This window comes from Archocentrus centrarchus, chromosome 1 (genome assembly GCF_007364275.1).
Source record: "Archocentrus centrarchus isolate MPI-CPG fArcCen1 chromosome 1, fArcCen1, whole genome shotgun sequence".
NCBI classification, from domain to species: Eukaryota; Metazoa; Chordata; class Actinopteri; order Cichliformes; family Cichlidae; genus Archocentrus; species Archocentrus centrarchus.
In genome coordinates, this window is record NC_044346.1 from 24,950,950 (window position 1) to 24,973,397 (window position 22,448).

At 38.7% G+C, this 22,448-nt stretch overlaps 1 protein-coding gene and 1 long non-coding RNA gene across 2 annotated transcripts in view; both read right to left on the reverse strand.

Moving 5' to 3' along the window:
* The window catches only part of septin9b (septin 9b), a 71,776-nt gene extending 70,759 nt beyond the window's left edge, over window positions 1-1,017 (reverse strand). The window contains exon 1 of the mRNA XM_030729039.1: window positions 692-1,017. Within this exon, the coding sequence (XP_030584899.1) occupies window positions 692-719 (28 nt within the window). The 5' untranslated portion in view covers window positions 720-1,017. The remainder of the gene's footprint in view (window positions 1-691) is intronic.
* A 3,465-nt stretch (window positions 1,018-4,482) lies between these two features.
* On the reverse strand, window positions 4,483-5,251 carry LOC115772140 (uncharacterized). Its single transcript, XR_004019023.1, has 3 exons — window positions 5,188-5,251; window positions 5,039-5,081; window positions 4,483-4,591 (listed from the first exon to the last, which is right to left on the reverse strand). It is a non-coding gene; the product is annotated as an uncharacterized LOC115772140 (long non-coding RNA).
* Between the last annotated feature and the right edge of the window lie 17,197 nt (window positions 5,252-22,448).

A 22,448-nucleotide genomic window follows, 5' to 3' on the forward strand; every position in this document is an offset into this window, starting at 1 on the left:
CGTGTTAAAGGAGACTGAACACACAGATGGGGCTTGAGCAAAGCCAGAGACATGTTGTATAATAAGCATGACAAGCACACACTATGTTGTGCCATGCACTTACAATGCAGAGGCCCACATGTAGGCTACTCAAAAGCATGTAGTCTGACATAATGTGCAAGCAAACGTCAAAAATGATTGTTAACACAGGCGCGCACATACACAGACAGCAATGAGTCCAGGAAGACAGCTCAGCCTGAAGGGTCCACTGCATCCATTCAGAAGGTCAGGCTGGGAAGGACAGATGATGCACATCAGACTGTAAAGGCCAGGAGACCCTGAGGTGCTCCCCTGAGTGCTGTTACCTCAGCCACAAAACAAATTGGCCCAGAACAACAGAAGTGGTAAATCCCAAGTTAAAGAGTTTGAAAAGTTGGAGAAATATGAAAAAAAAAAAAAAACAACCCAGATAAACAGAATGCAAGAATGTACTAAAAATAACCAAGGATATATTGAAATCTTATGCTCATATATTCATGTTTATTTACTGATTGGTGTATTACTTGGACATACAAAACCATAAAAGCATCTCAGAAATAATTATTCCAGTCTGTGCCATTATTTACACGAATTATTCACACTTGTAACTACTTTTTTTGCAGAGTTTAGTTCATGGGATATCTGGCCATACATTCCTAAGGATGCTACTCACCTGTACCCGAATTTTGAGTTTTCTTCATGCTCTGGGTTTCCAGCTGGAACACTTCGCGTAGTCGTCAGTGGAAGCAGCGCTTTGGTCTCTGCAGGGAAGCTGCAACTGTCCGTCTCACGCGGTCACGTCGGAATCTGGAGTTGACTTTGTTGCCTCAGTTTCCCTGCACTTGTTCTTTTGCAGAAAGCTCTGAGTGCGTGATGACACTGTGTGACTGCAGGCAGCGCTGATGCAGATATGCCGCTGAGCTCAGTGATGTGCACTCCAGTGGGATGTTGAGAATCTCGACACCGCACAACCATGTTAAAAGAAATGTGAGCGCACGAGGGGGGCGGGTGGAGAGATCCACTGACGCGCTTTTACGCACGTATCCAAATAGGAGATAACAGGATCTCTCCAGTGTTGGGCTGCTTACCCGAAGGGAAATTTGTTTACTCAGTCACAGTATTAAAGAAGTGCTGCAATGATGTAAAATCTATGTGACAAACTCCCCAGTAATACAAAAGAATCGTGGTGATCACAGGAAGCATTTCACCCAGAAGCGAAATCCTTAACGTTAAAATATAGGCCTATTTCGTAACGACCGATTATGATTCTACAAAGATATATTATTTAGCACATGTGAAAAGTAAATCTCTGATAAATAGGGAAGCAGCCGACTTTGCTTGACTAAATGATTGTCGTCAGAGTGAAAGTTTTAGCACCAAAGAATTCCACATGAAGCTAGACTTTATCTGTTATAGCCTTTTGTAACGCTATGGAAACTTTATCGTACCTTTTCATTCCTGTGTAGACTCTGCACATATTGGCATTTTAACTATTTATATTGGTGGATTAAAAGGACCTGAACATTGCGGGAATCACCGATCCTAATCATTCTAAACTGAATACAGAGACTCAGTAACGGTACCATGATAACCATAGTTAAAGTTAGTCTCAGTACTCATATTTCCTGAACATGCTTCTTTCTCACACACCAAAACCCTTACACAGCGTTATTACCGTCTATTTGACTGATCCCTCTGATCTCTTATATTTTTCACGATATACATAAAACGACCGATGGAAACATGTTGCAGTAAAATTACTGTCAAATGCTGCCCTCTTGTGTCTGGTTGTGTCACAGCTGGCGATGAGACTTACTTGGGATATTATTGTTATATTCAAATGCACGGAGGCATTTATTTGTCATGTTTTGGTTTTTTTTGTTCGTTTGTTTTTTTAACTACTCTTAAAATGCCTGCATGTCTTAACGAATGATCAGTTTTGTACATACAATAGTAGAAGTACATTTGCAAAAAATATTTACACACTGCTGACATGACTGTAAGACAGATCAGCAAAATATGAAAACATGCAGACAAAACTAAGAGAAATCTGAAAAGGTAACTGGCAGCAAAAGTCAGAATGTTGAATTATAGCACTGTTGCTATGCAGGAGCACAACTACTATAGGAACCACTGGCACAGGCAATACAAGAGGAACAAGATAAACATAATGGTTCTCCCTCCCACGACTTCCTGTGGTTTCCAAGTGTCCTGCTTTCTGCTATCATGACGCACAAATAGACCTACCAGTAAAAGGTTAGTTTACTAGGGCTGAAGTTTAGTTCATTATACTATATCAGTCATCAGCTTCAGTGTCCTGAATGCTGTGGGAGGTTTGTGGTTTCATTAACAAGCACATGTTGCTGTAAAGGTGATAACAGGGGTTCTCAAAGTTTTGATGAGCAAGTCTCAGTTTAAGAAGCCAGTGTATGATTGGTGGCTGCACAGGAAAAATCAATACATTAACCACATTTAATGCATGTTATCTTTTCCGGCAATGAAAAAAATTGTATTCAATGTTTCTGTACTAGTTTAGTTAAAAAAAAAAAAAAAAAAAAAAGCTGTAAAAATAGAAAGGTGGGAGATTAGGAAGGTGAGGAAGATTTCGTCAGCCATGACTGTTAGAACAAAAGAGTTATAATTGAGACAGATGCTGATTTGGTTTTGTTCTGTGCTGCTTGAACTGTGGATTCTTCATCTTTTCTTCTTGTGACCGCACAAAATTTACAGAGGGCTTTCAGAAGCCTTGCTGCAGACCGTTTGAGGAAGGTGCACTGAAGAGAAAATAAAAGTTGAGAAAACTCAAAATATCAAGGCAACATGATTCCATATCTTTTTGAATTTCTCAACTTGCTGTTGTTACTGACTTCTGACTTCACTGAGATTTACATGTCTAGACCAGAGTTCTGGCAACTTGAATTTTTCCTTGTTCACCTAATTACATTATTTCTGTGAAATTCTAGCTTCAATTGAAAATATTTTTACCTTCAAAATAACACAAATTCTTGATTTAGCAAAAAATAAAGTAGCTTAAGCAACAAAACTGTCTTTACAAATCAAGCGAAGTCTTTACAAAGCAAGGATATTTTTATTGCTATAATTGTATGCAAGGAATGCTGAATTTATAAAAAGAAGATGTCTCAGTTCAGTTAGTTGAAACATGTGTTTCCATAGAGTAGTACAATTACCTAGCACAAGAAAGGACTCAGTCTGCAACTAGGAAGAAACCAAGGCTCAGCCTTGTGTGGTGGGGGTCAAAAGTAAACGTACTTCTAATGGTTCCAAGTTCCAATAAATAGGGCTGTCAAACATGTGGATCCAAGTGAGTTTTTTTTTTTTTGCATGCCTCACCAGAGTATTATAATTAAGTGAACATGAAAATTCAAGTTGCCAGAATTCTTGGTAAAATCACCAACAACTGTCAGAAGTTCAGAAAATTCAAAATGCTTTTGAATCATGTTGCCTTGAAATTTTCAGGTTCCTCAGCTTTTAGTTTGCCCCTGTTGAACTGGGTAAACAAAGCTCAGGTAGACTTTGTTACTCTTTTTGTCAAGCTTTTAATTTAAAGACTTACAATCAAACCAAATAATCACAAATACCCTATAATTAAACTTTCCATGGCAAGTATGAGAACTGAATCATATTCAGAACACAATTTTAAGAACAATTAATGAAACCTGCAAAATACTGTTCTAACATGAAACTTGTAAGAGTTTGGCAAGTTTTACTTAAAGTTAAAACTTTAATGCAATTTAATTCAATTTTATCTATATACCACCAAATCCCAATAAAACATTGCCTCAGGGAGCTTTATATTGTAAGGTAAAGTCCCTACAATAAGACAGAAAACCCAACAATCAAAACAACCCACTATGAGCAAGCACTTGGTGACAGTGGGAAGGAAAAACTTCCTTTTAACAGGAAGAAACCTCCAGCAGAACCAGGCTCAGGGAGGGGCAGTCATCTGCTGTGACAGTTGGGGGTGAGGGGAGGCAGAGAATAATAACTAATGATTAAATGCAGAGTGGTGCATAAACACATGGAGTGCAAAAAGAAGTGAATTAAAAAAGAAATACTCAGTGCATCATGGGAACCCCCCAGTAGTCTAAGCCTAAGCAGCCTAATTATGGGAGGATTCAGGGTCATCTGATCCAGCCCTAACTATAAGCTTTATCAAAAAGGAAAGTTTTAGCCTAACCTTAAAAATAAAGAGGGTGTCTGTCTCCCAAATCCAAGCTGGGAGCTGGACAAATGTATTTTATTAAAACCTCGGTTAACACAAACTAAAAACAGTTATTGAATTCAGCTGTGTGTGTGTGTGTGTGTGTGTGTGTGTGTGCATGCGCTGCATGCTGTAAAAGGTGTTGAGAGTGTGAGCTAAAAAACTGGAACAGGGTGGATACTGGCTGTTGATGAATGAACATTCAGCAAGCCAATAACATTTGACTGCAATGCTAATCAAACTCATTGGGACTTTCAGATGAAGACTCAGACTGCCGCAGGACAGAGGTCACTCATGACTTCATACACACTGGATTCTTGCTCCTGTATTGTTGCTGCATCTTTCTTTCACCTGTTGGCAGTGAAACATCCCTGTAAAGACTGTCTGCAGATTTTAAAGTGCATTCAGTTTACTTAAAGAAAATTTAGGGGGAAAGTGTATTAAATCATCATTAATCATGGTTTAAGAAAGGGAAATTATATTTATCTTGAGCTGACAGCAAAAAAAAAAAAAAAAAAAAAAAAAAAAAAAAAAAGGTGGACACTGTATAGATCTGTCCAAAAAGCAGTGGTGCTTCTGCAGCTGCACTTTAAGATGCAAAAAGAGCATTCAGTGGTTTTAGATATTATTGGTAAGTCACCACACAAAGGTTTATAATGTTTACAGCAGTTATGCACAATTGGGGTAAGAGTGAGAAATGTGAGATATGCAAAATAACCATTACTGCATTCCACAGCTTGCAGAGCTCAATTACATTACCCTACTCAGAAAGCTTTAAGTAGAAAGAACTGAACTCACTCTCTGAATGATCAGCAGCAGGAACATCATGATTAACAGCATGCTGAGGACACAAATAGTGATGATTAACACCAAGGTGTACGGACCATCTCGTTGAGGACATGGTGCCACGTCTATGAGAAGTAAAGGAAAACTAGTTATTTGCTTACAAATTTTAGTGCCGCTATACAAGAAATTTGCCAAAATGAGAAGATTAGCTGTCATGGTGGGTGGTGTGTCGGGCAAAGCTGGACCCAGACGCAGGACTCCGGATAACATCATGACTAAAAGGTGTTTATTGGAAGACGCAAAGAAACTAAATACAAAAATCCTTCTGAGGAAACGAAGAGCAAAATACAAGGCAGGAAGGAACACACTGGGCTCAACAACACGACAACAGGCAGAGAAAACACAGGACTTAAATACACAGAGGGACTGATGAGGGAAGAGGGAACAGGTGGGAACACAGGTGAAAGCTGATTACCAAGACGAGACCAGGAGGAACAAAACTGGATACAACAGACAGGGACCGGACGATTATCAAAATAAAACAGGAAGAACGCCGAGGGAGGGTGCTAGGGTGCTACCACTCTTAAATAACACAAAAACATTTTTGGATTATGTCACTGGGTTAAGTTTATGGTTATGTCACCACTGCATAGGTCAACATTAAAAGTAAGTTTCTATGATAATGCTTTTTCTCAGACATTTCTGCTCTTCTTCACCTTCATGAAATCCAAGATGAGTTTGTGGCAAAGTGTCATCTCATGAATATGCACTGCATTTGGCCAACTGTACAGGATTGTGGGTTACTGGATGTGATTGTAGATTTTTTTTTTAACAAGAAGAAGAAGAGGAAAAGAAAACACACCTCTTACGAAAACTGTGTAGACACTGCACGTGACACTCTTTTCGACTGATTCTTTGTAGACACAAGTGTAGACACCCGAATCATTCACGGTCAGATTGGTGATGATCACGTTGCGGTTCGTAGGAGTTCCATTTGTTTCAGTTCTGCCACTGTATCCCTAACGTGCTGAAATTTAGCCACGTGGAGCGGTGCTGTAGAAATACACTTCATTCTGCTCAGTAAAGTTATGATACAGATACATCCCAGCATATATCTCATTGCTTCTGAAGCGTCCTTCTGATGAACACCTCAGAGTGATGTTCTCACCAGGCTTTCTGACAACTGTAGTGCTCTCTGAAAAGAGACAAAATATCTGATTAGCGATAGAGAACATAAGGCATCTGCATTAACATGGACTCAACATCTTTTTCTAGAAGCACTCAGAGAACCAAATTTCAGACAATAATGTGGCATTAATTTAAACCACAGAGTCAGTGTGGACATAAGGACATTTAAAAAATACAAGTTTAAAAACATCCCTCTTGTGAACATTTTAAAAATTGTTTTAAGAAAAGTGAATGGACGTACCTGAATAGGAACAACAACAAATCAATAATATGGCCCAACAGAGTTGCATCATGTCTGCAGCAGTGAAAACATCAACAGATTTTGATTCTCACACTCTGCACATACACAGGTCAGAAAACCAGCTTCCTGCATGGCTTGATGTAGGCGGGTGATGTTTGCATCCTGTGAGATAAAATCATTACATTCAGTCGCTCACTGATTTAAATAGTGAAATGACCTTTAGCTTGTAACAACACAATGAAAATGTCTATGGGAGAACAAAGCTGTAATCTATAAATAACTCAAAAGACTCAAATGTGTCACACATTAAAAAGCAAAAGACAGAGAAATCAGATGCCATTACTAGGATTAAAAAAAAATCAAAAACAGTTCAGTGTGTTTATTTTTACTTCACAGAACTATTCATATAGAATAGTATATACTGTGACTACTGGTTGTCCCATGTGCAGTCTAAGTTTAATTCAAGAAAATTGAGGGGTTGTTATGATCATGGACAACACCATATAAAAATAGTATCTCACTCCTGCACTTTACCAACTTTAGACTGTAATATGAGATGGTTTGTAAAGCCACATGAACAAGTGAGAAAACGTCCCCTCAGTAATCAAATAAAATTAAAACGACTCAAATGTGAAATGAAATGTTAACGAGCAGAAAAGGGAAATGAGATCACCATGAAGAGTTTTTCTTTGCATTCCGTTGGATCACTTTAAGGGTCAGTGACACATAAATTTCTTATCCTGATATTTTTAGTCAATTTTTTTTTTCAAATGTGTATATCAAAGTCTTAATAAATAGCAATCATTTACACACAATTTTTTGAGTTCTGATCTGAGTACACTTTCAGAAAACTTACTGTGTATACAAATATCTTATTTACAGAGTGTTAAATGCAGATCCCCAAATGTGAGGGGTGACAAACTGCTCTGTTTATTAATAACAAAACAAAACAGGAAAAAAACCTCTCTATATGATTGGAGCATTAGTCTAAAACTACACACAGGTGGCACAGTGTAGAAGCCTTGAGTGTGTCAGAGTAAAATGAACGCTCTGGAAGATTTTTTTTTTTTTTTGCATGTTTAATAATCATATAAACCGATACAGGAAACATGAAGGGTGTTGGATTAGAATTAATGTCAAATGCAGCTCCCTTGTGATTTTAAGCAAACCTGGCAGACTGGCAGCAGCTGCTTAACTGGCTTTCACTCTGTAAGAGACAAAGAGAAAAAAAAATAAATATATCAAAGAGTTCCAATGGATTGGGTGCTTTATTAATCACACTTGTGCTTTTTTTTTTTTTTTTTTTTTTTTTTTTTATACACAATTTTCAAGTTAAATTTAACCAATACATCTTCCTAGAAGGGCGCACAGTAGAGGGCATACCGCCCACCGCCCAAATTTTCTATGTGCCAATACTACCAAAATGTAACCAACTGTTCCTTGTACCACCCCCAAAACTCCAGAAATTTGCATCAAAATCATTGATAATTTTCCGAGTTATCCTGCTAACAGACAGACCAATCCGACCAAAATCACAACCTCCCACCACCTATTGGTAGACAAAGTAATAATGTTACCTTATGTTACCTATTAGATATTTGGATACATAAAGACCTGGAATTTCTGTTTCTGATCTGTGTATAGTAGAAATGAATTATGATTGATAGTTTTGATATATCACACAGTTTTTGATTTAGAGCTTGTTCTTTTGTGCTGTTTTTTTTTGGAACACGGAAAACTTACATGGATATTATTTGAGATTAATTCTTGTCAGGTCCTAATTAACAGCTCCTCCCATCTAATGATGGAAATGCCATCACCTGTTTGGGAGCATATATTACATTTTATATTTCAAGATGGCTGTCTCTCCTTCTGGACTTCAGGTGCCTTTCAGGCACCCAACTTAGGTTTTCTTCCTTATTTGGTTTGATTGTGTTTTAGTCATCCCTAATTTAAGTCACATGTTGGTTATAGGATTTAGTTTTCTTTTGTTTTCATTTTTTTTGTCAATTTATCATTAATAACTTGGTTTACGTGGGTTTCCTCCGGGTACTCTGGTTTCCTCCTGCAGTCCAAAGACACGCAGTTACTGGGGTTAGGTTAACTGGTGATTCTAAATTGCCCATAGGTGTGAATGTGAGTGTGAATGGTTGTCTGTCTCTCTGAGTTTGCCCTGCAACATGCTGGCGACCTGTACAGGGTGTACTCTGCCTCTCGCTCTGTGACTGCTGGGATAGGCTCGGGCCCCCCTGCGACCCTGACCAGGATAAGTGGAAGAATGGATGGAACTTTGGTGAAAGCTGTTGCTGTGTGGATCTCCATTCTTTGTCATGTCCTGAACAAACTGTGCACAGCAGTTGTTACACTGATAAACCTGCTAATGTTATTTTCTGACTATTGGCACACGTGTTCAAGATTTTTATTAGTCAGATGCGCCCCATTAGTCCTCTGTTTGGATGTTAAATGAATGTATATACTGTATGAGAATACAGAGATGTTGCCCATATAATTGATGAAATTTGTATGGACTTAATTGTTGGAATTTAATAATTACATTTACAAAGACAGATTTACAAAACAAAAACCTGCACAAAGCTGAAGCTGGCAGCAAAATTTAGAGGATTGAATTATCATCCTGCTGCTGTGTATATCACTCTAAGTTGCAAAGAGCATCACAGAAACAAAAACAAATTTAAAAGATCTAATGAGAAAAAAAGGAAAATAAATAAAAAACCAAAAAGAACACTATAAGAACAAAAAGATCAAAAGAATATTAAAATAGTTAATTACGTCTGTATTTATATATGATTGATTTTACAACAGTATAAACAAATCACATGAGTTTTTGTCTGCATGTAGACAAAAACCTCTTGCCCGTCTGTCCCCACCCACCCTTCTTTTTAGGTGGTCTTTGCTCACATGCAACTCTCCTATATTAAAGTACTGAAGCCAGAAACACTCATAAATTGTGTTCATGCTATCCTCTAACAAAAATCTGACTCTCCAGGTTTGTTGTGGCCATCTGAGGTCACAGTCATTGTCCGTGATGACCTTAACCCTAGAATATCTTTTTTTTTTTTTTTTGTATCAAGTCTTGGCACTAAAAATAATCATTCTAACTGATGTGAAATTTATGAAAATTTATTTGCAAATTACTTTTTGTTTTTCTCCAAAACAAAGGATTAGAGTTAGTATTCAGGTTTGGTGCTAGGGTTGGAGTCATCATCGATGGGGTCTGAGCCACCTCCAGGGAAAGGCAGTTATGAATGTTTAATGTAGTCTTCTTGCTTCACCATTTAAATATTAGAGTCATCTGTAAGCCTTGGCAATTCATAATCTGATTATTATTTGACTGTAGTTTCTTTCGCCATTCTGCATATATACCAGTTTTCTAGTTTGAGCATCAGTGGATAAGAAATGTTGAACTATATGGAACAGCTTCAGCCAGTGAAAATCTCCAAGCAGTCCCTATCCCAGTCCATCATCACACCCTGCCTGAAGTCCTATCATAATTTCAAACCAAAAAAGGCCACCATCAGTAGCCTAAATGACTACCATGCAGTGGCATTTATCTGTAGTCATGAAGTGCTTTGAAAATCTGGTCCGAACTCAAGCCTCCCACTCATGTTAGACACACACAATATGTTTACAGAGCTAACAGGGCTGTAGAGGATGTAATAGCCACAACTGTCCATACTGCCCTGACCCACCTAGAGTAGCAGCAGACAACATTAGGATGGTGTTTTTGGAGCTGACTACAAGAGGAAGAAAATGGACATTCATCCTCATGATTTCTTTTCATCAGTGGGGAATGTGTAGTGGGGGTCTTGGACTTGATTTGGCGTATAAGCACCACAGCACTGCTAAAGAAGGTGCAGCAGAGACTTTACTTCCTGAGGATCCACAGGAAAAATTACCTCACCCAAAAATCCCACCCCCACAAAACTGTCTATTTGTAACAGGTTTGATCTAATTTATCAGATACCACTTTCAAGCAAAGTAAAAATCTCTTGCTCTTTCAAATGGCAAAACAGGGAGGTACCATCTGAATGACTATGAATTACCAGATTGATGACAGGGCAGAGCATCTACAAAATGGCTGGAATTGCTTTCTGTTTCTACCAAAAATTGGTCAAAGGAAGTATCACCACTAAAGCACCCCAGCAATCATTGGTGTATGTGGAGCGAGAAGGCTTGTCCGTGTGTAGCATTAGATCAGTCAGTGGTCATGCTGACCCCTGCTCTCTTCTGAAAGAAGACTCCATAACTGAAATACATAAAGTCTTTAGATTTGATTTAATCAAACTGGGTCAGTCGTCTTGTGGCTCAACTCAACAAGTTCGTGTCTGCACTTTGAGCTCTGTGGTACCCCAATAGGTAAAAGTTTAAGGTGCCTTTTTGCCAACGTTATGTTAAACTTTGAGCATAATCCCACTTTTGATAATTTAAACAATCACTGTGGTGTCACCAATTATTTTTTAATTTATTTTGAGACTTGAACATAATTATTTTGGCTGCTGCCATGATGGCTTTTTGGAGCCAGAAGTTACCATATCAGCTAACTCAGTTGGCATGGAGTCTCTACAAGCCATAGAAAGTGAAACTTTTTTCTTGCATCAAGGGAAAAATGCACCGAAATACATACAAAAACCAAGAGGAGTAATTTGGAAGGGCTAAAAGATGAACTGGATGTGCATTTAGTAACTCTTCAAGAATATATTACACAGACCATGTGCATTAAAAGTTGTGGAGAGTATAAACTAAAAGGTGCTGAAGCAAGATGGATACCAGCTGTACCAGCAGTGTGAACATATGGACCAGTTTTTTGGGTTTTTTTTTCATCACTTGACAGGCCCAAGGGAACTGTGTCACCTGACAACAAATGTGTGCTTGTAATGCCTGTGGTCTAATATACACCTCCTGTTAGAAAGAAGTCTGAGAATTGGGTCAAACTGAGATATAAAAAGCAATTTTATTATATTATACAGCCTAAGGCAGTTTTCTTAAAGTTAAATTTAAAAGAAATTGAGTCATCCAATAACAACAAAAGAAGAAAAAAAATCATTAAAAAAACAGTCAATGTTTCAGAAGAAATTTGTAAGAAACTAAAGATGTCACAAATCAGGTCTTCATAGGCAGACTGTTACACACTATTCTTTGTTATATTACACACATTATTCTTATATTACAGAGCACAAATCACAGAGCAGGTTTGGAATCAATAACAAAGCACATAAGCAAAGAAAAGCAAAGAAAACACACACACACGCACACACACACACACACACACACACACACACACACACACACACACACACACACACACACACACACACACACACACACACACACACACACACACACACAGAGTTAATAATCAGCAAGGTAAAGCACATTAAGCATGCACAGGCACTTGCTCATACCTGTCACAGGCTAACATGTGCATGCAAGTGGATAATCAGTCATGGTCCACTGACACACACACACACACACACACACACACACAGTGCATCCATAAGACCCTTCATCAGCCCTAATAATAAACAGTCTAAACTATTATCATCTGGTCTCTTCTCTACATTTTTTTTTTTTTTTACCATTTAAAAAAAAAAAATTTAATTGCCTCAGGTTATTGTGTATGAATGCTATCAGGCCAGTATTAACCTATCTTGTGAAAGATCTGCATGCAGATATATAAACCACTCATCCTCCCTTCATGCAACCCAAAATTATATGACATGAACCAAAAACACCAATTGTGTTCATGGTAAACCCTAACAAATAATAATTAACAAACAATAATGAGACTGCCTATGTTTCTTGTGGCCATCTGAAATCTAAGTACTCACCATTAATGACCCTAACCCTATCAGAATATGTATTTCTTGTTCTTTTGTAAATGCTCTCTCAAGTCCTGGTAATTGGAGACAAGACAAATTCTGAATTTGATTGAAATCATTTGATCAAATGTAAACAAAACAAAACAAAACATAAAAAAACCCACTTCAGAAATGAATGATATTTCAGTATATTTCTAATCAAACTCATAGGGGTTTTGTGATGACTGCTCTGGAGCTGCAGCAGGGTACACATTGGTCTTCATCATAACTTCATACACATAATCACTGGATTCTTGCAGGGAATTTCTTGCTTTTCTTTTGCAGCTACTCCTCTGTTTCACCTGTCAATAGCAAGACACCATTGTAATGATTGTCTGCATATATAAAATTGTATGACAGTTTTTGCAGATTAAAAAAAAGGACATCCAGTAAATGTCTAGAAAGTTGCATTGCTTTTGACAAATGTAAAAAATAAAAGAAGCTTTCAGTGGTCACACTGAAAAAGTAAAGTTACTGAAGATGTCTGCACAGCAAGTGCAAAGCCTAGTGGAGTTCTTAAGAGGTGGAGGTTACAGAGGACAAGTGTGTTAACTTATCATGAACTTTGGGTTTTGTAACAAATAAAAACATTTTTTTTTTTTATCTTGAGCCAACAGAGCATGAAATGTGAACAGTGTATAGCTTTTCAAGGAGCAGCAGCAGCAGCACTTACACAGCTGCACTTCAAGATGCAAACTGAGCTTTCAGTGGTTTTAGATTTAATCAGCATCTCAGAGCGAGAACGTTTACAATGTTTACAGCAGTTACAGTGGTTGTGTGCATTGAGGCTGATAAACATGTACATGGATAATACTGTCTACAGACACGCAAGACAACCACTTCTGCACACCATAGCTTGCAGAGCTAGATTACATTACCTTACGTAGTAGAAAAACCTGAACTCACCCTCTGAATGATCAGTAGGATGAAGATTATGATGAACAGTGTGCTGATGGCACAGATACTGATGATTAATACCAGAGGTAGATGTTTCTCCTCTGCAGTGGTAAAGAGCGCCTTTTGTCTGGAACATGGACCTGTGCGAAATAAAAGAAAACAAAACTGCAGTCTTCATGCAGCTGCACAAGAAATTTACCATCCCGTGGCACATCTTTAACTGTACTGTTGTAGCAATAAATGTGAAATGTGATGCAGATATCTCCAAAGACATCAAGAAGAGATCATCTAAAACTAAAAAGAAACCTATTGTTTTTGTATCATACAGTATGGGGAAATTCACAGGGAATTTATATATTTTACAAAAGCAGGAATGCAAAAGTCATTAAAATCTGGCTAATTAAAATTACTTATCTCAGTTTTTAATACAACAGCCTTTCATATGACTTTTATTCAGCAGTACTGCTTAGAGTGTTACTGGTCTTAAATGCCACATCAATAGTTTTATGTTATATTTTGGTTTATATCTACAGAAAGTTGAGTTAAACGCCACTGGAGACCACATGACCACAACCATAAGAGATGTATGGTAGGTTAACATAAGTTTGTTATTACCTCCACTAAGGAGACATTTTTTGGTATCGTTTGCCTGCGTGCGTGTGTGCGTAAAAACAATAGCTCAAAAGTTTGAATAAATTCTGATAAAAATTTGCCTTATAGTCCACCAAGGTCTTCAAGATCAGCTTCATGATTCATTGGTTGAAAATTGACAAAAAGACTTAGAAACTGTGGTTCTTACAAGTCTGGCACGTTCTGTACCCTATAAAGATTTAAAATATCACACCACATTTGACCTCTGACCTCTCCTTCAAGATCAATAGATTGTTCAAAGTGATAATAATGGTATATAGAGTATGTAAAATGCCATTGTTTGTACTGACAACATACAGGCATATAGGGAATGATATGTAGGGATTCTAAATATCACATTATTTTGGACCTCTGACCTGTTTTTCAAGGTCAAATAAGGTTAAACTTTCAGTAGGTGAAACTTTCATAAAATGTCTTTTATCTTTAAAATCCAAATGCCTTTGTTAGTCCTGGCAACATTTAGGAAATGATATGGTATATGGAATAAAAAAAAAATTTTTTTTAATTCACATTATAGTTTGCATCCAAATATCATGTCACATTTGACCTCTGGTCTCACTTTTACATTTCACATCTGCCTTTAGAAATCTGTTGTATTGTAAGATTATATAATGAGATCAAGTTATTCATAAATCAGTACCTATTATCATTACGTACTCCTACATAATCTTTCTGTAATTTAAGTAAACATCTGTTATGCTACCCTTGTCTGATTACTGCACTACAAGCGTAATATGTTTAAAAAGAACAAAGAAGACAAAATATACATATACAAAATACATCAGTATTCCCTTAAAAGCAAACTATGCCGAGACAGTGAAAGAGGCATGAACTGCGCAAGCTAATTTGCAACAATTAAAACATCTGTACGCAGTGCTTTGCACTTGGCCAATAACAGCATTGGGAGTTATTAGATAAGCTGTAAGTTGAGAGAACTGAACTTACCTTTAGGATGCTCAGTAGGATTATGATTGGCACCAGGTAGACGTCTCTCCTTCGTAGTGGTCTGGAGCCCTCTTTGTTTGGGATATGCTTCCCTTACTGTATGGAAAAAAAAAGACAAACATGGGGTTTGTGTAGTTTATACAGAACTGCAATACAAGTTGAAAACAATTCTAACATTTGTGGCACAGCTTTAACTGTACTGTTCCAACAATACATTTTCAATTTGATATCGAATTCTTCACAGTCCTGAAGGAGAGGCCATCTAAAACTCAAACGAAGATGGATATTCTCTTTGTATTTATTACCTAGACCAGCACAAGCATTAAAATACTGGTAGACAGTGTCACCTATGATATTTCTTTCAGATTATTTATGAACTGGAAGAGTAATAAAACATATAAAAGACTATATCCAAAGAAGTTATGCGCAATGTCAATAAAAACAGAATGCAATGACGTGTGAATCTCATAAACCCATATTTTATTTACAACAGAACAAAGAAAACAGATGCGTAAAATGAAAAAAATGCGCTATTTCATGAAAAGTATTACCTTTGAACTAGATGTTAGATTCAACTCATTGTCATTGTGCACACAAGGCACACAACAAAATGATCGTTCCAGATCACTCATCCAGAGACGAGCATCTGCGGTCTTGCAGCCAGAGACCGGCACTACCTTTAGGCAATGTGGTTTAAGTGTCTTGCCCAAGGACACAACCCAGCACAGGGACAGGGGTTCGAGCCGGCAATCCTCCGGCTGCAAGGCAAGCACCTACCCATTGCGCCACTGCCACTAATTAGATGGCAGCAATGTGTCTCAAAAAAACGAGAGCCACAAGAGACTGGAAAGGTAAGTGGTACTAAAATGAAACAGCTGGAGGAACATTTTGTGACTGGGTATAAAAAGAACATCTTAGAAAGGCAAAGCTTCTCAGAGGTAAAGATGGGCAGAGATTCACCAATCTGCAATAAAGTTTACAGATTGTGGAAAAGTTTCAGAATAATGTCAGTGTAAAATGATGAAGACAGCGGAGAGGGACCATCTGGCTTGTTATCAGAGCTCTGTTTGAAAGCCTGACAGAAAGGTCTGCAATTAGCCGACTTGACAGTATTGTGAGTTACTGGACAAGATTGTGAAGCTAAGAAGAAAAAACACACCTCTTACAAAAACTGTGTAGACATTGCACTTGATACTTGTGTCGAATGATTCTTTGTAGTCACAGGTGTAGACACCAGAATCATCAAGGGTCAGACTGGTGATGGTGATGTCGTGGCTCATGGAAGTTCCATTTGTCCAAATTCTGCCTTTGTATTTTGATCGCACTGTTATTTTGCTATTGATATGGTTGCTACAGTAATATACCTCATTCCGTTCAGTAAACTCATGATACAGATACATCCCAGCATATCTGACATTGCTTTGGAGGCATCCTTCTGATGAACACTTCAAAGTGATGTTCTCACCAGGCTCTTTGACGATTATAGTTCCCTCTGTTATAAAAGAGGTAGAACGTCTCATTAGTGAGTGTAACATAAGTCACAATAACACTAGCTAAATATCAGTTTTTCTGGAAGCACTCAGAGAGACATGTAGCAAACATTATTGTGACATCTGAAAACTTGTTACAGAAATATGAACAGAATAAACAAAAGAAAAAAAAACCTTTTCTCAGCTGATCTTGTTGCAAGCAGACTCAAACAAAATCAGAACCTAAAAAATATTTTAAGAAAATTAAACAGACATACCTGAAATGGAACAAAAACAAGTCATTACTAGGACCCAAAACAGTCGTGTCATCCTCTCTGCAGCCGTGACAGCATATACTGTTTTTGTGTCTCACACTCTGTATATGCGCACAAACATGAGAGACAGCGAGCAGTGTTTCCTGTTTATTTGATGTGGACTGATGATGTATGCATCCTGTGAGATACAATAATCCATTTCATTGATTTGCTGGTAGAATTACCGATATAGTGATGTGATGTTTAGTTTTTAAACCTTCATACAACACAATAAAAATGTGTACATGAGAAGAAATGTGGTTAAAAAAATATATAAATATATTAACTAATTCTTGTGGCTATATTACATCTGTGAAATTTCCATTCCAGACTGCAAGATTTGGGGAGTGCAGCCTATTTGTGGCTTGAAACGTTCACTTTAATGAAGTCTTAAGTCCTGTAAAAGAAATAAAACTGCAAATATTACATAATAAGTAGGAACCCTTTAATTGGCTTATTTGGGATTTTTGAAATAGTGTCTATTGTCATATTGTAGGTATTATATACAGATCCTCTATAAGAAACATCAACATTTCGGCTGCTCTCTTAACAGGATTGCTATAGCAGATCATCTGCCTCCATCTCACCCTATCTATAGCAGCTCCTCTGTCATACCAACCATCTGCATGTCCTCCTGCATTACATCCATGGACCTTTTTGCTGGTCTTCCTCTGCAAATACTCACTTGAAAGCTCTTGTATTCCAGATGGTTTCAAAATGGAACAGCTTCAGTTACCACAGTTGTTCCATGTGCATACATATGAGAAACTCTGGCGTTGGGGATATTCAGAGATCTTGCTTCTGTATGCAAACCTCTTGAACTGAAGGTATTTAGGACTCTCAGAAGAAATAATCATATAGACATGTGTATCAAGGATTCTGCTACCCATGGGTTATCTTCAGCAGGGAGCCAGATAGAGAATTCAGAGCAGACAAATAGTGTTTTCTTTTTTTCCCCCACTGTGCACACTCTTGTATACAAACAAAAGCCATGCCCTGTTAAAACCCAGTGTGCCTGTGGCAGGTGTTTAGCCTGGCATAGCTGTGGCTGCTCTGTGGTATCTGTGTCTCAAGGTCCCAGCCTGCTAATACATAAAAAGAGGTAGCTGATTAGACGATATGCACCGATGCCACTCAGCTCCACCTGGCACTGCTCTCTGAACCACTCCTCCCCACCTCTCCTCCTGCAGCTTAGCCCAAAACCACACCGCACAGTTACAACATTTTGTGTGGTAGTAGCGTGTGGATTCTTTGTCAAAAGACAAAACACTCTGTGAGACACAAAAAGTCTTTCTAAGTCACAATCAGAGAAAGTAAAGCGCTTCTTATGTGTGATAACGCACCGGCGGTTGTGTGGGTGTGCAAACTGCAGACAGCTTTAATATATGAAGACCCATAATATTCCCCTGATGTAAATGAAGAGGCTGTGTGTAACATTACTGTATACAAAATGCACAGCAAAATGTACAGTTCCTACTGCATATTGCGGGCTGGGAAGATACATGTCATGCACATAACCAAGTATGAGGTTGCAGAAGTCTGGACTGCTGTAATTTTTTTTCAAGCTAAAATGAAACTGTTGATCGGGAGCAACAGGACATTTTCAGGTGGCCTAACTTATATTTATTTTATAGTAATTTTATACATTTCAGTCATGGGGTAAATATTTGCGCCATGATTGTGTCAGGGTGTGTTTTTTATTTGTGAAGGAAGACACCTGAAACACTTTAATAAAAAAATTAAGCCATTTAATATATTAAAGCATCAGAAAAAAAAATCACATGTTCATGTGGGGCTCAGAGTTCAGGAAGACACAGGCCTGTGTGTGCTCTGGCTCCCACCCCTCTGAGCCCCTGTTCCTCACTAACCATAACATTTTTATACTACCACTACCACTACACCCAAGCAGAGTCTGTGTGCTGCGGTTTGGCCTTCATCATTGGTCTGTCCAGCACTGGTTTTCATGCCTCATATTTTCTTCCATCAGTGATAAAGCCTTGTACAAAAAGCACATCTTCTCCCCTGATGTTTCAATTAATCAATACAAAGCAATCTTATCCAGATTAATAACAGAACATGGTGAAGTTTTAATTGTATGTACTGTGGCTGAACCTTCAAGGACAAGATAAACTGAGGCTGGGAAGTTAGTCTGGCACTTTCTAATGTCTAATGTATTTATGTATTTATTAAAATGTCTGTTGTCTGCTTCAGCCACTGGTTATTAATTAATTTCCTGGAGTTCACTTTTAAACATTTGCCATTTTATTCATTGGATAAAAAATAAACCCCAACAATTGAATATAAAAATAAGACTCATGAAAGCAAGTTCTAATAAAAACAATAACAAAAACAATAAAAACAAAAGGAGATCTCTGGGAGATAGTAGAAGATAACATCGCTACGGCCGCAGACTGGAACAGCAACTACAACAGTCTGACCCCAGGGGACTGTGGCAGGGACTACACACCATCACGGACTACAAAGCACCACACACCCACCCGGTGAGTGCCGACGCTTCTCTGGCTGATGAACTCAACATCTTCTTTGCGCGCTTTGAGTCGGGAAGCCGACAGCCCGCTGCGCTCCCGGCCGGAGGGGCGGAGACACTCACTGTGACGGAGCGCGACGTGAGGAGGGCGTTTAGACGTGTAAACACCAGGAAAGCGGCTGGACCAGACGGTATTAGTGGACGTGTCCTTAAGACCTGCGCTGACCAGCTGGCACCTGTGTTTACACTGATATTCAACCTCTCACTGAAACTGTGTGTGATTCCCACCTGCTTTAAAAAGTCCATCATAGTCCCTGTCCCAAAGAAACCACACCCCAGCAGCCCCAATGACTTCAGGCCCATAGCACTCACCTCAGTGGTGATGAAGTGTTTTGAGAGACTCATCAAGACATTCATCACCTCCTCACTGCCCACCACCCTCGACCCACTACAGTTTGCATACCGGCCAGACAGATCCACAGATGCCGCCATATCCTTCCTCCTCCACAAGACCCTTTCACACATAGACACTGGTAAGGGGAACTATGTGAGAGTGCTGTTTGTAGATTACAGCTCAGCATTCAACACCATAGTTCCCTCCAGGCTGGTCTCTAAGCTGCTGGACCTGGGCCTGGGCCCATCCCTGTGCAGGTGGGTTCACAGCTTCCTGACCAGCAGACCACAGGTGGTACGAGTGGGTCACCTCACCTCATCCTCCCTCACCCTCAACACTGGATCCCCCCAAGGCTGTGTGCTCAGCCCTCTGCTGTACTCACTGTACACCCATGACTGCGAGGCCACATCAGAGTCCAACGTCATCATCAAGTTTGCTGACGACACTGCTGTTGTGGGACTAATCTCTCACAATGAGGAGACAGCCTACAGGAGAGAGGTCTCCCGCCTGGAGAACTGGTGCCAGGAGAACCACCTCCTGCTCAACGTCAGCAAAACAAAGGAACTGATCGTGGACTCAGCAGGAAGCAGCAGAGGGACTACCCATCCACTTGTCATCAGTGGTGCTGAGGTGGAAAGAGTGGACACTTTCAAATACCTGGGAGTGACCATCTCACAGGACCTGTCCTGGACTCATCACATAAACATCACTGTGAAGAAGGCCAGACAGCGTCTCTACCTCCTCAGGCGGCTGAGAGACTTCAAGCTCCCACTCAAGGTGCTCAGGAACTTTTACACCTGCACCATCGAGAGCATCATGCGTGGGAGCATCACCATCTGGATGGGAAACTGCACCAAGCAGGACTTCATGGCCCTAAAAAGGGTGGTTCGTTCAGCTGAACGGACCATCAGAACCACCCTCCCCAACCTGCAGGACATTTACACCAAGCAGTGCAGGCTGAGGGCCATGAAGATCCTAAAACAGCCCAGCCACCCCGGACACTCTCTCTTCTCCCTGCTCCCATCAGGCCGGCGTTACCGCTGCCTGAGGGCTAAGACTGAAAGGTTGAAGAAGAGTTTTTACCCACAAGCCATCCGTCTGCTCAACTCTGAGCCCTAACTGGACCATTATTGCACAATGTAAATATTATAATTTATAAAAGTGTGTATAGTGTATAGTATATAGAGTATAGTGTATAGTGTGAATTACTTTTTTTAATTTTTATTCTTCTTATTTATATGTGTGTGTATATAAGGTTGCAGGTACAAAATACATTTCACTGTGCATTGTACTGTGTATAACTGTGCATGTGACAAAGAAAAGGCAGCACAAAGAAAAAGAAGTGTGTTCTAACAAAACTACACAGTTACTTAGATACTAAAAGCGTGAAGGATTGAGAGACAGACAACTGAAATGTGATCCCTGCGTGTCTGTGCCTCTTGGCAGGAGACATGAAAATGAAACAAGCATGGAGACTTGAGACTTTGAGGAAAGAGAAATAAAATTAAGCAATCTGACCTCTAAGGGGTGCTGTAAGAAAGCCTATGAACTGCTGTGGTGCATCTTGATGAAGGAAAAGCACCATCTGTGAAATATGGTGGGAGGTCCTAAAGCAAAGATTTGTAAACTTAAACAGCTTAAACAACTCAATTGACATATTTTATTAAATGGCTTAGGCTAAAACTAACATTTTTCACATCACACATTTTGTGTGGTCTTGTGTAGCAAAGGTGATATCAACCTGCACAAAATTTATCAGATATTATAGATTTAAAAAAAAGGAAAAAAGTGCCATTAGCGTTTTATAACATAACTTGTGACAGGTGGCGATCTTGTGACATGAAATTACCAGTGGTAAGAAAAGAGATATGAAATTTGCTATGTCTGAATGTTCTCCATGAAATAAGGGTAGTGTGCAACTTAAAGAAATAGTACAATAAAAAACAAACAAACCCTGTTCGGCCTGTTCTTTAATCCATTATTATTCTAAATTGCCTTTCAAGATGAAATGTCTGTTCTTGGTCTCGGATTTTATAAAAAATGTTTTTTTCTTCTTTATTATGCATTTCTTGGCTGGTGCGACTTATACTCCGGAGCGACTTATAGTCCGAAAAATACGGTACTATCTATAAATTGGTATGCGATGGCCTGTAGACACATTAGAGGAGTGCAGTTTTTGATTTTTATTACTTCTGGACAAGTATTTTTGATCGATCTTCTCAGGAGACTGATCACCTGCAGAAAGATTTAACATCAAAACCTGAATGATGTCATAAAACAAAGTGTTATTGGTTAAACATGGTCAGATTACTGTAATTTACTTACCTGCCTAAGGATCCAATTTACTTCTGTGAACTGCATGATGGCCAACTAGAATGATTTATCATACTGTGTAAGATTTTACTGTGTTTTACTGTGGGTAGACATGAAATACTCAGTGGTAATTGTCTAAAACAGAACTCGGGTAATGTTAAGCTTCAATTGCTTATGAATGGTGACTAGAGCAAATGTTTTTTCCAAGGCCAAAGAAATTGATGTCTAGTGTAATACTGTAGAATAGAACAGGACATTTTAGAATAAAACCACAGTACAGTTAGTCCTGCAACAGTGATGAGCATGTGATGATTCGACTGAACTTCTGAACCAAAGTCAAAGAACTGCAATTAAAATGTGCTCAAAGAGACTTGAGATCTGAAAACTCTCTGTGGTGAGTTTAGCTTTAAATTCTGTCTTGTTTGATTTATCTTTTAATTGATTTGATCATTAGACAATCAAAATCAAAAGACTTAGAAGATTTTTTAATTATTTGTACATAAACACAAATTAAACACCACTTCTCAATCTGTTAGCAGGTCTTCTTTTCGGGCAGATTAAAATAGATGACAGACAATGAGAAAAATAATTTAATAGAAACTCGTCGAATCTCTAAATATAAAGCAAATTGTCACCCTTCATG